At 32.5% G+C, this 18,585-nt stretch overlaps 1 protein-coding gene across 1 annotated transcript in view; it reads right to left on the minus strand.

Moving 5' to 3' along the window:
* Positions 1-822: 822 nt before the first annotated feature.
* The window catches only part of LOC105249291 (apolipophorins), a 37,108-nt gene continuing 19,345 nt past the window's right edge, over positions 823-18,585 (minus strand). The window contains exons 10-26 of the mRNA XM_011254630.3: positions 16,467-16,661; positions 15,531-15,757; positions 14,628-15,120; positions 13,887-14,071; positions 11,517-11,737; positions 10,624-11,197; positions 9,155-9,402; positions 8,561-8,804; positions 7,776-8,015; positions 6,171-6,307; positions 5,594-5,748; positions 4,264-4,447; positions 4,056-4,194; positions 3,778-3,966; positions 1,852-2,097; positions 1,463-1,669; positions 823-1,194 (exon numbers count right to left, since the gene is read on the minus strand). Of these exons, the coding sequence (XP_011252932.2) occupies positions 1,165-1,194; positions 1,463-1,669; positions 1,852-2,097; positions 3,778-3,966; positions 4,056-4,194; positions 4,264-4,447; positions 5,594-5,748; positions 6,171-6,307; positions 7,776-8,015; positions 8,561-8,804; positions 9,155-9,402; positions 10,624-11,197; positions 11,517-11,737; positions 13,887-14,071; positions 14,628-15,120; positions 15,531-15,757; positions 16,467-16,661 (3,914 nt within the window). The 3' untranslated portion in view covers positions 823-1,164. The remainder of the gene's footprint in view (positions 1,195-1,462; positions 1,670-1,851; positions 2,098-3,777; positions 3,967-4,055; positions 4,195-4,263; positions 4,448-5,593; positions 5,749-6,170; positions 6,308-7,775; positions 8,016-8,560; positions 8,805-9,154; positions 9,403-10,623; positions 11,198-11,516; positions 11,738-13,886; positions 14,072-14,627; positions 15,121-15,530; positions 15,758-16,466; positions 16,662-18,585) is intronic.

The raw sequence follows: 18,585 nt of genomic DNA on the forward strand, positions 1-18,585 counted from the left end.
TTAGTATCATTAATATGCGAAAGTATTGTAGTTCTGATATTTACAGTGGAATGACACGCGCATTAAGCCCCTCACGCAATCAAATTGCGTTTACGTTATGTGTCATTATAATCTACTTAAGCATTTGCCTGTCGTAAATATTTTTAACTTTGCAGAAGATAAGTAACTTTTATTCTCGGGGGACATTAACTCTTGATCTTTCTAAATGGGGCGTTCAACTTTAAAAAAAAATGAAATAATCTTTCCCTAATGTATAAAAATGTTCAAGTTTTGTAATTGCAAATATTATTTTTGCCATTTTACATAAAGAAGTAGAAGAGAGGAGGGGAAAAAGAAACAGGAAATTCAGTCAGAATAACATAAGCTATTGCTTTATGCGCATCATCGACAGTTTGCATTATGCAACTTTGAAGAATGTAAAATTTACTTCTATGTTTTTTCTATATTTTTATAGCTTTTTTAGAGTCATTTTTATAGTCATTTTTATAGCTTTTTTAAAGAATATTACGAGAGCACAAATCATGTCAAGTAAGTAAGTTGAAATTTTTGTGTTTAAGAAGCTTATAAATATATATAAGATCACGATATAAGTTTCAACATTAAAATCTTATCTTGCGATAGACTAGACTTTTTGATGCTCGATGTCGAGGTCAGATAATGACGCGAAGAGATATGGATTCTTCAAGATAATCAATAGTTTTTCCTGGAATTATATATATGCACGAGCAATACGAGCATGTAATAAATGTACCATATTTTCTTTCTGTGAATGTAAATTATGTATGAAAATTTATTGGTAGCTAAAAAGGGATAAAAGGCAAGTTTTCCTTTCAAGTATTCAATATTTATTTCTCTATAAAACATCGCTGGTTGTACATCGATAAATAGTACAGCAATTTATTGCATTTGTATTAATTTACGCTTTACACTATGTCTAAAAAGAGAAGGAAATATTGTCGCAATTTAGAGACGCAATTCGAGTCTTGCATCCGAGTATTACTTTTTTATTTTCGCTATAAAAAATCTACATTATATTTCGCAGATAACGTAAATTATAATCGCTTATTAGCAAGGAGACTTTTACGATATTGTAACAAAGTAACAAATACATTACATCTACTTAATTAGTTATTTAATTTTAATATGCGCAGTACTGTGGCTTCTTTAACCCTTTACTCCACCCTTCGTGTGTTTCTGCAATTTAACAATACGTAAAAATTATTTATAAACATAAATAAAAATCAAATTTTATATAAAAATAAAATTATATAATATAAATAAAATTAAACAAATTAAAATCTGGTCTCTATAGTTATATATAAATAGATAAATATAAGTCTCTTTCGAATAAAATATGTCGCAGATAGATTTATATATTGAAGTAGCATTGATTGATTTATAATTGTAATTAATATTTTTTAATATCATATATTTGTTTAATTCAAAATATGAAAATCCTTACCGCGAATTGTTCCTTGTTATAGCGATTGACGATCTTACAACGAGCACGTCCGGCAAGTCCATGGTATTGCTCGCACGTACAATCCTTCTCGAATTCGACACTTATAAGATTCTCGGCGATCTTTCTAGCAACAACCTGGGCAAACTGTCTCTTCTGATTCGGTTTAGCATCCACGAGATTGTTGGAAATGAACGCCGCTCCTCCAGACTGGAACGACATCATATAAGGACGATTCGTATAGTTTACATTTAAAGCTATTAATCTTTTTATTAAATCTTTTTATTAAATCTTTTTATTAAATCTTTTTATTAAATTAAATTTTATTAATGGCTCCTTTAAAATGTGTCATTGATCTCTTTTTTTTTCTTTTAATTTCCGATTACACCTACCGCGACAGCAAAGTCAGCACACACATCGACGGCAGGAAGGACCAGGTTGTTTTTCAGCTCGGTGTTTCCGTTCAGAGGCTTCTTCTTGCTATCGGCGAATACGTAAGCGCTATGGCTGTCGTAACCAACGATGTTCTTCTGCGGTTTACCGGAGACTTGGACGTCGCCAGGATAGTACATGTGATAGTAAGTCAGGCCCAAGTCTCGGTACAGCTTCTCTCCGACTATAACTCTCAACTGTTGCAACTAGAAAAAACCGAAAACATTGCACTCAGCATTATGATAAATAAATTTATTGGATGGAAGGACGAAGGATATTATCCTATGATTCGATAATTCATAAGAAATATTTCCTACACAGAAAAAAGGGATATTCTTGTTTTGAAAATATTTTAGTTTTAACATGGAAATCTTGAAATGAGATTATATTGCGTTAATTAAAGAAAAATATAATTGCTTGAATAGTTGAATGAAACCATTTTATAGAGTTCAATCAAGAAAAATATATTCTTACGATTTAGGATTTAATTTTCTTGAATGGAAAAGAAACAATGTGTAGATGGAAAATAACATTTTTAAATCGAAGATAATAATTTTCTTAAAGTAGAATTAAATAATTATATATTCTTAAGGTGACAATTACATTATTAAAATAAGACTATAATATTGTTGAAATTTGAAATTATTAAATTCTCCTAAAGAGATTATAAATTGTTGCGTATATACGAAACAATGAACGCGTTAATTCAAGTATATAAGTTTTTATTTGACACTTATTTTTTTTCTGTGCATACATTTCTTATTTTAATAGCGCGCAAAAAAATATATGGGAAAAATTTCACGATTTCTGCCTCGTCCCGATGGTATAATCCTTGTATGAAAAACGGTGAAATGCTACGCAAAAAAAAAAGACATTCTCGTTTTGCAAATATATTTAGTTTTAAATGGAAATCTTGAAATGAGATTAAATTGCGTTAATTAAAGAAAAATATAATTGCTTGAATAGTTGAATGAAGCCATTTTATACAGTTCAATCAAGAAAAATATATTCTTACGATTTAAGATTTAATTTTCTTGAATAGAAAAGAAACAATGTTAGATAGAAAATAATATTTTTAAATCAAAGATTATAATTTTCTTAAAGTAGAATTAAATAATTATACATTCTTGAGGTGACAATTACATGATTAAAATAAGACTATGTAATATTGTTGAAATTTGAAATTATTAAATTCTCCTAAGAAGGTTATAAATTGTTGCGTATATACGAAACAATGAACACGTTAGTTTAAGTATATAAGTTTTGATTTGACAATTATTTTTTTTCTGCGTAGACTGTTTCCATCGACTCTTCACAGAAAAAAAAGAAGTGTCAAATAAAAACTTATATACTTGAACTAACGCGTTCATTGTTTATACGCTTGTTTATACGTTGTATATACGCAACAATTTATAATCTTCTTAGAAGAATTTAATAATTTTAAATTTCAATAATATTATAGTCTTATTTTAATATTGTAATTGTCACCTTAAGAATATATAATTATTTAATTCTACTTTAAGAAAATTATAATCTTTGATTTAAAAATATTATTTTCTATCCAACATTGTTTCTTTTCCGTTCAAGAAAATTAAATCTTAAATCATAAGAATATATTTTTCTTTATTGAACTGTATAAAATGGCTTCATTTAAGTAAGCAATTATTCAAGCAATTATATTTTTCTTTAATTAACGCAATATAATCTCATTTCAAGATTTCCATGTTAAAAACTAAATATATTTTCGAAACAAGAATGTCCTTTTTTTCTGTGTTGATCGATAATTCAAGGAGGATCGATTATATAAACTGCTGTTAAAGTTAGACGAATGTGCCTCGGGCGTATCTTAGAATACTGACAGGAGATAAAAATAGAAAGATGCTCACCGAGAGAGGCAACGGACTCTTCTCGCACGGGGTAGCGAGAATTCCGACGACAGCCTTGACCGCGCCGGCTCTGAACGGATAGTTGATACCCTCCTCGTAAGCGTCGGTCAACTTAAAGGTGCCAAATTCCACATCCAGCTTTTGCCCGATATAGTCCAGTCGTTTTTCAATATCGCCTTTCTTGGCCTCCTGCGAACACGCAAATATTTCATGTATCGAAATGATACTATCGAGAACTGCATTCGTGTCAGTTTCACGACAATCTTGACAAACGTTACCTCGAAGGTAACAAGCGGATCCACCTCTTCGAATTTTATATTCTTCACATCACCCTCGATGTTAAGATTGCCATTGTAAGTGTAGTGTTGCGGCCAATTCATGTGCTCGCCAAAACCGATTAAGCCGATGTGGACGTCCCTATTAGAAGAAGACGTGATAATAATGATAAGAATATATTATGAAGATACATATAACGAAGATACATACGTTATGCCCTGTTGTTTGAATTCCTCTCTTAGGTCGGTTATCAACGTTGGAATCAGATCTTTGAAAAGTTTTTCGTTTTGTACAATTTGTTCGACTATTAAGACAATGTCGGCTTCGTGCTGCGGGACCTTAATGCTGAAACTATCACCCACAGCGATCGTGTCTTTGCCGGCCTTGCAATTTGCTAAAATAACAGGACAAATTTGTTTTTTAATAATCATTACTACCCATCTATTTTAAGGATGTTTTGTATGTATAATCCCAGCAAAAAGTAGCTGAAAATCAATGACGAATATATCCACTTTTGGTGTTATTTTGAGTAAGAAATTGTGTGGAATATTACAATTTGATCTTGGCTACAGTGCAAAGATGTATTTTTTAATATTTATTGCGTTTTTACTGAAACTTGTGACAGATACATGGCTAACTTTATTGAATTATATTTAATATCTTTTTAACCAGTTAGTACTTGTATAATATTATTTGACCAAATATTTCCTCTATATCTAAACTTTTGCAAATTTTCAACAAATTCTATATTATTTCCATGTGTTTTTGTCATTTGAATCGACGTAGTTATACGTTTCCCATAAAAACTCATGTTAATTCAGTTCAAATTAAAATCCTTATAACTTGTGAACGCTTACTGAATAGATTTAAAAATTGTACTAAAGATTTTAAACATATGTAAGGAGATTTTGTACAATTTTCATTAAATTCTCAATATTTTAAAAATAGGAACAAAACATCCTTAAATATTTTTTAAAATAATGTTTTATATAAACTTATAATTATGAAAAGAGAGAAACTTCATTTTGCATGTGACTCAATATTAATACATGTTTGCAGAGACATTCAAAAAATATTTGAAATAAAGATAAAAATTGTATACGAGCTACTTTTCTCATATTGGATTTTAAGTGATTAATGTGTGATAGAAATTCATCTACATATTAATTAAAATCCTGTTGGAAATATTTATTTTAATCATGTCAAATCAAAAATAAATATTTTAAATATGGATATCTCTGTTATAAAATTTATTAAACATAATTAAAATAATTATAAAATATAAAATAAAAAATAAAATTAGTATAAAATAAAATATACAATATAAATATAATGATATTAAAATATTTAAATGATATTAAAAGATATAAATGATTATTTTTGCTAGTTTGCATTTGAAACGAGTCCATTATCGATCGTGTTTAATGGAAAAATCGACAAATTTATTTCCAATGAGAGCTATTTTTCTTGCAATACGTGTATTAATATCACATTCGATCATACTTTATGCGAAGTAGTATAAGTCAACAATTTAACTTACTGCAAGCGGCCGGGATGCTTATTCCGTAAACACGCTTATAATAGCAAGCGGAGTAGTAAGCGGCGGCGAGCAAGCAAGGAGCTTGCGGATTTGCGTTAGCGGCAAAGTCGCAAGCGGCTCGGTAATGAGCCGGTTTAACGTAGTTGAAGCAGTTTCTAAAACATCACGGGCAAACATCGTTTTCAAGTTACCTCTAAGTAAACGTGATTACACGATGGTTATATTGTTTCTGGTATTCTATCTCAAATGTGAAATGCCATCTCTAATATATACAATACACAATGAGTGTCTCATAGTAAGATTAAGCTCATCAAGGGCTATTTTATTATCACAGCGAAATAAGTATTCCTCCTATAAAGTTCATCATAAATTTTATATCATTTTTTTTTAAATATTAGATGTGACATTTGCATCTTTCGTCCCTTCCTCCGTATTATCTCAATATATATTTATATGTGTTGCTTTTGATGGATAGAGAGAGAATAAATTTATAAAATTTTCCACTCTAGATTCTCGACATTTTATTTCTTACTTAACGTCACGTATAATTCAATTTAAATGACGAATGTATACTTACTTCAATGCAGACTTCTCGCTGGTAAAGTACTCAGTGCAGACTGGATTATGCTGAGACTTGTGATCGATCGCGTTCACAGCCGCGCAATCGGGCTTCAGTTTGTATCCGTTGGCAAATTCAGTATCGCTCTCGGTAATCTGTTTCAATTGGAGAAAAGGCTTTTTAGAGATCACTGCAAATGCATATTTTATCGTTCGCAAAGTTTTATCGTTCCAAGATACTTTCGTTGCAAGACGCTTCTCGTCTTTATCTTTGTTATAAAAAATAAAAGATGTGATTTTATCTTGACAGCCTTTTGAATAAACGAAGAACTTTTATTAGATGCCATTAATATTAAAAGATACTTTATTTTTTCGCTTAAAAATATCCAGACGATGTCGTCGGTTGTTCTAGTTTCAAAACTACCGACTCAGATATCCATTTCGAAGGAATGCCGAGCCATTTGGGAATTTGCGATCCCTTTGGGAAAGAATGTCATTCAAGCATTTGTCTATCGATCCAAGTGAAAAGTTTCGAATAAAGGCAAAAGCGTACAAAGAATATGATTTATAGTCCTGCGATATTATCGTAATGTTTTACGAATAAAAGCGCGCGCCAAGAAAACGGGGAACGAGCTACCGAGGGTAGAAAGCAGATTATGTTAAATATTTATAACACCGTCTTCATTTTTCATCGCGTTTCCAGCTTCCACGTTTACGCCCTATCAATTTCAGTTCCTTTTATGATAAAATTAGCTGAAAAAAAATGTATTAAAAATTCTGCTGCTTTTATTTATTTTTATTATTTCTGTAATGTGCAGATTTTTCAGCTTGAAAAGCTTGAAATTTAATAAAAAATTGGTTCAATCGCTTAAAAAAAATCGAAAAATATAATTAATAAATTTATTTATTTATTTATTATTAAAAATATTATTAAAATGAGTTTATTTAGCGAAAATTCTTTAAAAAAAATTGTGCGTATCCGATGCAATTAGAATCGATTTTCCGATTTCTCGTTGCGTGAGAAATTATTAAGGATGTTTTGTACTTACTTTCAAAATATTGAGAATTTAATGAAAATTGTACAGAATGTCCTTACATATGTTTAGAATCTTCAGTACAATTTTTAAATCGATTCACTAAAGCGTTCACAAATTATAAGGATTTTAATTTGCACCGAATTAACATGTATTCTTATGGGAAACGTATAACCACGTCGATTCAAATGACAAAAACACATGGAAATAATATTCAGAATTTGTTGAAAATTTGCAAAAGTTTAGATATAGAGGAAATATTTGGTCAAATAATATTATACAAGTACTAACTGGTTAAAAAGATATTAAATATAATTCAATGAAATTAGCCATGTAAAAATTCTCTGCCAAAAGTTAATCATTTCGATTAACAAAATTCGAAATATTTCAGTAAAAACGCATTAAATATTAAAAAATACATGCACTGTAGCTAAGCTCAAATTGTAATATTGCACAATTTCTTACTCAAAATACATCAAAAGTGGATATATTCGTCAATATTAATTTTCAGCTACTTTTTGTTGGCATTGTACAAAACATCCTTAATTTAACAGTAAAATAGCTGCAAACTCTCTTTTTCTTTCTCTCACCTTTCCAGAAGGCAACGTGTAGTCGTCATAGGGCTCGTTGTTGCCGTCACCGAGAAGGCCGCGTAATTTTCCGTGATAAAAGCCGGACACGCTGACCGTGCAAATCACAGTTTTCAGTTTATAGGTGAATGTGACGTGCACGCCATAGTCGGATTTGATGTGTGCGATCGGGCCAACGAGGAACGCGTGCAGATTCTTCGTGTTGGCTGGGAAATCGGCTGGCTTGTTATTCACCAGGATCTGAAAAAGGGAGAAGCGCGCAAATGCAGTCGCGAACGTGGAGAGCCAAACATTTTGCGCAAATTTTAAAAAATGAGCGCAAAAAAAAGAAAGAAAAATTGCAAAAAAAAAAGAGAAACAAAAGAAGGAAAAAATAAAAGAGCAGGCCGAAAGTTGCGCGTTCGTAATAACGAGGTTGTCCGCGCAATGAACAGCGGCGAATTTTTATTCCTCCCTCGCTCGGTCCGTCTGTAAGAGAAGCGACGCGAGGATAATAGAGTTTGGCTTGTCAGCAAAGTTTGGAGCCCCTCGGTAAACTTATCGAGTTACAGTTCAATACGGGATTGCATTATAAGACTCGTCCTCGGAATACCGTATGAGCACGATCTGTGGTTTCACCCTCGTCCTGCTACCTCCCGCCCCCCCCCCTCCCTCGCCCCGGTCGCTTTTTCTCTTTCTCCCTTCGCCCCATTTGCTATCCGCGTTCCCGATTCACGTCACATATTCACCGTAACTTGCCGTTGCTATAGGAAATTGGTTTATAGAGATAAGAGAAACGAACTTACGTTGCCATTGTTCTTCAGCGTGATGCTCTCTTTAGGTTCGGTAACGGTCACGCTAATGAGGTTCCCTTTGTTGAAGTTGGCGACGACGGAGAAATTGCCGTCCTCTATGTCTTGGGCCAAAATGTAGGTACAGTCACCGGGTGCGCCGAAGTGATTGCCGTCGAAGGTGAAGAAGTGTCCCCCGTCGACGACGATGCCGATTTTACTGAACGGGGGCACTATGTCGGAGAGCAGCAGCGTGGGTCTGTTTAAAGTGGAGGAGCGGAATTAACGTCGTGAATCAACGTTGAATATTCTTTCAGCTTTTAACTGATTGTAAAAAGAATGAATACGACATTCGTTATATATATTTAAAAAAAAGAAGGAAGAGAATAATTAAATTTCTCTCTTTCTAAAGTGCATCTAACACTTTTTTGATATAAATACATTTTCGAGAGAAATACAAGTTTTTTAAATTAACAAGTAAAGTTAAAAATTGCGTTATAAAGTAAAATTTGATATGTAGAATAAAATAGGAAGTTTGATAAATCAAAAGAAGTTTAATATATATATATATATATATATATATATATATATATATATATATATATATACCTGTAGGTGTAGTAGAGATCCGAAAGGGATGGAAATTCGTTATTACGTAACATATCGATAAGGGAAACCTTTAGCGAGGTAATCACTGGTAATTTCGTCAACGTTTCAAACTGAACAGATAGATTACTCTTGAACAAACTCTCTATCAATTCGTCCCAGATGTCGCTGGATTGTAGAAGCTTGATGAGAGACGCGATAGCGTCAAGCGTACGCTGATAGATCTTTTTGATCTCATTGACATCGTCGACCTGTGCGAGACCAGAATATAATTATCTCGATGACCTTGTTATTCGAGTCGCGTTCAAAAGATGCTACACTGAGAAAAAATCTGGTTGCATTAATTAAAATTCTGGTAGATTCAACCAGTATGTTTGTTGGAAAATAGACGAACCAGAATTCTTGTAGGAATTACCAGATGAATCTGATTAATTTCTTCCTGTTAGATTTACCAAATTTTTTGGTTAATAATACTAAACTCGCCAGCACCAAGTCGTCTAAAATTTTGTCCATCTAATCTCAAAAGTTTATCTAATATTCTGAATTCTAAAATTATTGGATAAATTCAATCCAGATTATTGAATAAATTATTTTAAATTCAGTTTGTTAGAAATTAAATTGATAAACAGTGATGCAAAAAGAGAATGCAGCTCAAATACAATCAGAGAGCTGGTATCCTCTTTCTAGCACTACTGCTGGTAAGAGAAAAAAAATATACTTTGGATTTAATGTTAATACTACACTAAGAAAAAAATCTGGTTGTATTAATTAGAATTCTGGTAGATTCAACCAGTATGTCTGTTAGAAAATGGACGAACCAGAATTCTTGTAGGAATTACCAGATGAATCTGATTAATTTCTTCCTGTTAAATTTACCAAATTTTCTGGTTAATAATACTAAACTCCCCAGTACCAAGTCGTCTAAAATTTTGTCCATCTAATCTCAAAAGTCTGTTTAATATTCTGAATTCCAACAAGATTATTGGATAAATTTAATCCAGATTATTGAATAAATTATTTTAAATTCAGTTTGTTAGAAATTAAACTGATAAACAGTGATGCAAGAAGAGAATGCAGCTCAAACACACACAATCAGAGAGCTAGCGTCCTTTTTCTGGCACTACTGCTCGTAAAAGAAAAAAAATATACTTGGATTTAATGTTAATACTAATTCTTTATATACATTTTATGGCAAATATTGAATACGAGTTAAGTTAAGAAGCAAGCAAAGAAATTAACGCAACAAGAAATTTTATAGATCCAATCAGAAAATACTAATCAAATCCTTATAGTAAAATCTATTAAACGTTCTAGTGATAAAAAATTGAATCTTATCATGATAACTAGAAATTCTTGTTTGATGTAACCAAAATGCCTTCAGTCATATACGTCTTGTTAGTACAATCAAATGATTTTTCTCAGTGTATCAATCGAAATGGCAGAGCGACGTAAAAAATGGATGGGAATCCTACCTTCTCGTGTTTAACATGTTTTATGATGTATTCGTAGGTAGTACTGAAGAGCTGTCGAAGTTCTTCGGTCGGCAGCGAGGACTCTATAATATTACTAAGCTCGTTGAGGGATACCAGTATGGTCTCCGGTAATTGGAAGTTTTTGATATCTTTGTAGTGTTCCTTCACGAGCTCGTAGATCGGTAATGCCTTGACTTGGTTGAGCAGCAGGACCGCAAACTCATCGACGTCTTTCTTGATCTGACCGACGACCTTGAATATAATTTTAGCGATGTCCTGAGCAAACTCGGAGGCCACGATCGCCAATTCCTTCAACTCCTTCTGATGATCATTGATCAGAGTGAGCAGCGCCTTGAGGTAAGCTATGGCGACGTTGGCAAGGCTGTCGAGAATTTTGATGTACGCCTTGACTATATGATCGTAGGACTCTCTCAGTTGAGGAGAGATATTGTTCCACGCTTCTTGGAGTTTCGAGATGAACTCGTTATATTCTTTCTGGATTTCGTGCAATCGTGCAGCTATCTGCTTCAAGGTGTCTGTCACGGCGTTGATGATAGCTCCGAAGTGCTTGTTTCTGAAAGGATGCGATCGATATTAAGGTACGGTAACTTAGCGAAAGATCTACAAACTTCAATCTATAAAAACGTTTACGTATCATCATTATTGATTTCTATCAATTCACATGAGAAGCTATGTGTCACGTAAGAAATATATAATTATTGTTAAGAGATTAGAGTCAATTTATGACGTCACACTACAAATTCCATTATTATTTATAAATTATATTATATTATATTATATAAATTATATTATATAAATATTGAGTATCATTTAATTTCTATAATATTGAATATATAATGCAATATATGAAAGAGACGTAATCATTTCCTTACAAGGTAGCCTGTATGTCTTTGATGGTCTGGTCAGCGTGAAGCTCGTCCTTCAATTTGCTCAATTCAGTCTCGTAATAGTCCAAGAGCGGCTTGATATTCGGCTGAGCCTTCTTCAAATGTTCCAAAAGATCTTTCACCTCCCGTTCTGCCTCCTTGATTATTTCAATAGAGGCATCTTTGAGCTGTTTCAGCAACTCGACGCTTTGGCTTCGAGAACGTTCCTAAAATAAAATAGTAAAATAAATAAAGCAATATTATACGCGCATACACAGAAAAAAAGCATCAAATCAAAACTTATATACTTGAACTAATGCGTTCATTGTTTCGTATATTTGCAACAATTTATAATCTTTTTAGAAGAATTTAATAATTTTAAATTTCAACAATATTATAGTCTTATTTTAATATTGTAATTGTCACCTCAAAAATATATAATTATTTAATTCTGCTTTAAGAAAATTATAATCTTTGATTTAAAAATGTTATTTTCTATCCAACATTGTTTCTTTTCCATTCAAGAAAATTAAATCTTAAATCATAAGAATATATTTTTCTTGATTAAACTGTATAAAATGGCTTCAGTCAAGTAAGCAATTATTCAAGCAATTATATTTTTCTTTAATTAACGCAATATAATCATTTCAAGATTTCCATGTTAAAACTAAATATATTTTCAAAACAAGAATGTCCTTTTTTTTGCATAGCGTTTCACCGTTTTTCATACAAGGATTATACCATCGGGACGAGGCAGAAATCGTGAGATTTTTCCCATACTTTTTTTGCGTGATATTAAAATAAGAAATGTATGCACAGAAAAAAAATAAGTGTCAAATAAAAACTTACATACTTAAACTAACGCGTTCATTGTTTCGTATATTTGCAACAATTTATAATCTTTTTAGAAGAATTTAATAATTTTAAATTTCAACAATATTATAGTCTTATTTTAATATTGTAATTGTCACCTCAAAAATATATAATTATTTAATTCTGCTTTAAGAAAATTATAATCTTTGATTTAAAAATGTTATTTTCTATCCAACATTGTTTCTTTTCCATTCAAGAAAATTAAATCTTAAATCATAAGAATATATTTTTCTTGATTAAACTGTATAAAATGGCTTCAGTCAAGTAAGCAATTATTCAAGCAATTATATTTTTCTTTAATTAACGCAATATAATCATTTCAAGATTTCCATGTTAAAACTAAATATATTTTCAAAACAAGAATGTCCTTTTTTTTGCATAGCGTTTCACCGTTTTTCATACAAGGATTATACCATCGGGACGAGGCAGAAATCGTGAGATTTTTCCCATACTTTTTTTGCGCGATATTAAAATAAGAAATGTATGCACAGAAAAAAAATAAGTGTCAAATAAAAACTTATATACTTAAACTAACGCGTTCATTGTTTCGTATATTTGCAACAATTTATAATCTTTTTAGAAGAATTTAATAATTTTAAATTTCAACAATATTATAGTCTTATTTTAATATTGTAATTGTCACCTCAAAAATATATAATTATTTAATTCTGCTTTAAGAAAATTATAATCTTTGATTTAAAAATGTTATTTTCTATTCAACATTGTTTCCTTTCCATTCAAGAAAATTAAATCTTAAATCATAAGAATATATTTTTCTTGATTAAATTGTATAAAATGGCTTCAGTCAAGTAAGCAATTATTCAAGCAATTATATTTTTCTTTAATTAACGCAATATAATCATTTCAAGATTTCCATGTTAAAACTAAATATATTTTCAAAACAAGAATGTCCTTTTTTTTGCATAGCGTTTCATTGTTTTTCATACAAGGATTATATCATCGGGACGAGACAGAAATTGTGAGATTTTTCCCATACTTTTTTTGCGCGATATTAAAATAAGAAATGTATGCACAGAAAAAAATAAGTGTCAAATAAAAACTTATATACTTAAACTAACGCGTTCATTGTTTCGTATATACGCAACAATTTATAATCTTCTTAGAAGAATTTAATAATTTTAAATTTCAAGAATATTATAATCTTGTTTTAATATTGTAATTGTCACCTCAAAAATATATAATTATTTAATTCTGCTTTAAGAAAATTATAATCTTTGATTTAAAAATATTATTTTCTATCCAACATTGTTTCTTTTCTATTCAAGAAAATTAAATCTTAAATCATAAGAATATATTTTTCTTGATTAAACTGTATAAAATGGCTTTAGTCAAGTAAGCAATTATTCAAGCAATTATATTTTTCTTTAATTAACGCAATATAATCTCATTTCAAGATTTTCATGTTAAAACTAAATATATTTTCAAAACAAGAATGTCCTTTTTTTCTGTGTATTACATGTCGAATAATGATGCTGTACTTACGAGGGTGTAGATAATATTGTCCTTATTGTAGCCGAAGTCAGGTTTCAGGAACTTCTCTTCATCAAGATGGACCAAAGCGTAGAACAGATTTTTCTTTACACCTTCCTTGAACGCGTCGGCGTGAATCTCCGCCAATTGTCCAAGTACAATGCGTCCGTTAGCGCTAATCTTAGTGTTGGGAGAATCTGAGAAATATTAATTCGTAAACTCACGATAGAAGAAACTCTTTATGATTTTATTCGCACACAAAAAAAAGAAGCATCAAATCAAAACTTATATACTTAAACTAACGCGTTCATTGTTTCGTATATACGCAACAATTTCTAATTTTCTTAAAAGAATTTAATAATTTTAAATTTCAACAATATCATCGTCTTATTTTAATATTGTAATTGTCACCTCAAGATCGTATAATTATTTAATTCTACTTTAAGAAAATTATAATCTTTGATTCAAAAATGTTATTTTCTATCCAATATTGTTTCTTTTCCATTCAAGAAAATTAAATCTTAAATCGTGAGAATATATTTTTCTCGATTGAACTGTATAAAATGGCTTCATTCAACTATTCAAGCAATTATATTTTTCATAAATTAACGCGATATAATCTCATTTCAAGATTTCCATGTTAAAACTAAATATATTTTCAAAATAAGAATGTCCTTTTTTTCTGTGCAGGTTAAACAAAGCGATTACATAGCAATTTAAATCAATAAAAGCGTTTGATTCGACATAGCTTACCTTCCTGGTACTCCAAATATTTGAAGCTGTTCCAATCGTTCACTTCTATGCTAATTATGATGGGCTTGTTGCCGACAATCGCGAAGTCGGCGTCGAGTTTCTGCAGATTTTTCTCTAATTTCAGTTTCGCATCGACCCTAAGAAGCTCCTTGTTGGGCGCCTTTACGAGAAGATTCAATTCCGTGTTATCTGCGGCGAACAGGACGCCCACGCTCTTCGTCTTCTGATGCACATCCGTGTAAGTTAATAGACTACCGAAACCGACTTCGTAATCCGTCAGTGCCGCGTGCGACTTGAGATCGACCTTAAGCTGTTGACCACGACTGTTCACTTCGACCACGCTGGTGAGATTGTAGCCTTTCTCGATTTTTTCTCGGTTCAGCTTCGCCACTATGCTGATCTTCTGCGTCTTCTTCGCGAAGATGTCGATATCCACATTCGCGTCCAGCAGGTGTTGGCCGCCATAGTAAAGTTTACCTTTGACTGCCATATCCTAACAACACCGAAAATACGTGGCTCGAAAAGCGAATTATATTCGATCCGGCTTAAAATGGCGAAGGAGCAATGAGGATGAAAAAGTTTAATCTACGAGATAAATTGACGGAAGACGCTCCATAGTCTCTTTCATAGCCAAGCTCGGCTTATGAAACTCGATGTTCCTGCTAGAAAATTGCGAGAAAATCGAAAGTAAACTCAAGACTTCGCTCTCCTTTTGCCTTTTTCTAATTTTTATATCAAGACTTTGATCCTATTCGCGTGAAAATTGGAAGCGAAATTGAAATTACTTCTTCGGCTAGATTTTTTTTTTATCAAACTTGGGTCAATATGATTTCTGGATAGATTTAAAAAAAAAAAATTCCTCGTAAACGTACGAAAGTACATTTCCACGTCAGACGGACGTACCTTTGGCTGAGACGGGTAAATAAATTTAACTTCTCCGTTGAAGGATCCGCTATCCTTTCCGATACTAATGTCTCCGGCAGCGACCAGGGCAGTCTTTTCGGATGGCTTGTTCTTCCTGTCCAAATAAACGGATACATCGGCCTTGAATGCGCCAGTTTGCTTCGTCTTCGGCAAATCGAGTGTGCTTATAACGGCCAGTTCGCGATTAGGTAAGGTCAAAATAGCAGCTGCCAAGAAAAACAGGCGAGTCTTAATTTTTCGTCTTAATTTAATAACATATTAAAATATTATTAAATATGTACAATCCCAGCAAAAAGTAGCTGAAATTCAATATTGACGAATATCCACTTTTGATGTATTTTGAGTAAGAAATTGTGTGGAATATTACAATTTGAGCTTAGCTACAGTGCAGAGATGTATTTTTTAATATTTATTGCGTTTTTACTGAAATATTCCGAATTTTGTTAGGTCGAAATGATTAACTTTTGAGAACTTCAGAGAATTTCGACCTTGTGACAGATACATGGCTAACTTGATTGAATTATATTTAATATCTTTATAACCAGTTAGTACTCGTACAATATTATTTGACCAAATATTTCCTCTGTATCTAAACTTTTGCAAATTTTCAACAAATTCTGAATATTATTTCCATGTGTTTTTGTCATTTGAATCGACGCGGTTATACGTTTCCCATAAGAACACATGTTAATTCGATGCAAATTAAAATCCTTATAACTTGAACGCTTTAGTGAATCGATTTAAAAATTGTACTGAAGATTCTAAACATATGTAAAGACATTCTATACAATTTTAATTAATTTCTCAATATTTTAAAAATAGGTCCAAAACGTCACTTAATACGTGACTATTAATAACTTTTATTAATTTAATTAATAAGTGTTATTGATAAAGAAGCGAGAGAAGCTTTCCTACCGCTTTCCAAGGGATGAATGTAAACGTGATAAGAATACTGGGACTTGTCCTTGGATGAGTGCAAATACAAGTTGGCGGAGTGATCAAACTTGGATTCTGTGATTTCTGTGCTGGTCTTTAATCCAAATTCAGCCGGTACATTGAATTTCTTTAGGTCTACTTCCACTGTTATTTGATGATTCAGGTAATTCTTTTCTGTAAAAATGAACAAAAATATAGATTACAAAAATTGTCTCATTAAAAAATAATCAAGATGATATCAAGATAATGATAAAAATAGTTCGAGTTCCCCTAGTGAAATTATTATTTCACAATCCTTTTTTCTTCTATGCCAGACAAAATTTTCCATGTATATTTAATTTACTCGAGTTTTACACGCGTTTTTCGATTTTATCTCTTTGATTTCTGTCAAACTACAGCGATATAATAGCAAATGTAAAATTATTAAATTATTATCAAGATAAAGGCATAAATAATCGAGGCCATGAGATAAATTGGACGGTGTAATTAACATTTCGGAGAGAGGACAATCGATAATTATCATAAAATCATGAAAGGACGACGAGCATTTGATAGCAATCATAAAAGATTCATAACTATTAATGCTGTCATTGGAAACTCGTTACGCGCCGTCCTATTTACACAGCATTCTCGAGAGCAGTTCCTCGAGTTTAATCACGAGAATTTTATTTCCTCTCGAGGCCCGACAGGATTCCAAATTGATCCCGAGGGAAAGATAAAAGGAGAGAAAAAAGAAAAAAAAGGAGGAGCAGGAGAGAGAAAGAGAGAGATAAAATGTACCAAGTAAATATTATTGCGCCATACGTCATCTAGAAAGGATTAAGACGCGTATACGTCAGAGCACACGCCCTTGCGGCGCGTGACGTCATTCGCGACTTATTTTTTCCTTGTATCGTGCCTTCGCACACCTGGCCTGGTCGGTCACGCCTGTCTTCCCGCATCACGATCCCGGCGTTCGTCGACTTTCCCGTCGAAGGGGGTCGGAAGAGAGAAGGAAAGGTAACAAGGGAAGGAAAAAAATGCGCACCGTCTTGAGCTAGAGCCACGCGAGCGAGTTAGGGGGTGCAAAAATCCGGGGGTCTATTAATAACCGAGGCAAGGCACGAATCGGGTGCGGATCACGCGAGAATAGAAAGCTATCGACCGGGATCCGGGCAGTTTAACGCGCGAAAGGGGAGGCCTGGCATCCTCTCTGCTGCCCGCGAAAACTCCCTGTCGCGGCCTATTGCGCATTCATGCGAAACACACACGGGAGAGATACGTTGGGGAGAATGATACGGAGACGAGAGGTCCATGGAGGGAGGCTCTCTAATTATTTAGCAGGGGTGGACGTGCGTGCAACGCGGATGAGAGCATGTGCGTCGCGATAAGGATGATTTCCTGAGAGACGGAGAACGATACACACTCTCGATATAGTGTGCGGTTCGCATAAACCGCGGGGGTTCGTTATACGGTTCCCGTTAACGTTATACGTTTCTTTTGCATTTTTACGAATCCGTTATGACGAAGCGGGTCTTGATAAAGGGCCGCGACACGCAAAGCGAGCGTATCATGGAGGCAATATATATTTCCAAGTACGCTGTGTCTGACATCCTTTTTATTATGTGCGGAAAGTTTTTCTCCATATAACACACGGTATGCAGTCAATTTTATTATTTTTAAAAATAAATAAGCATGTTGAAAATTGTTTTCTCTCGTTAATTATTCATGAATTCTTTGCATCTCTTTTTCAAACTTAAACAGTCAAAGAAAATGTAACGAAGAGAAGGAAAAAGAAACGCTGCAAGGTGCAGATGTAAAAACGAGTGAAAAAGAGAACACGAAATTTCTTTGTGTGTCTTTTTCAATTTTAAACAACCAAAGAAAAATGTAACAAAAAGAAGGAAAAAGAAATGCTGCAAAGTGCAGACGTAAAAACGAATGAGAAAAAGATACGAAGGAACGAGGTAAAAATTTGAATTCCATTCAGTTTGGCAAAGATTGTTTTATCGAGGATCATACACTGAGAAAAATTTGATTGTACCAACAAGACGTATATGATTGAAGGTATTTCGGTTAAATCAAACAAGAATTTCTAGTTATCATGATAAAACTCGAT

Source organism: Camponotus floridanus, unplaced genomic scaffold (genome assembly GCF_003227725.1).
Source record: "Camponotus floridanus strain SB8 unplaced genomic scaffold, Cflo_v7.5 scaffold113, whole genome shotgun sequence".
Classification (NCBI taxonomy): Eukaryota; Metazoa; Arthropoda; class Insecta; order Hymenoptera; family Formicidae; genus Camponotus; species Camponotus floridanus.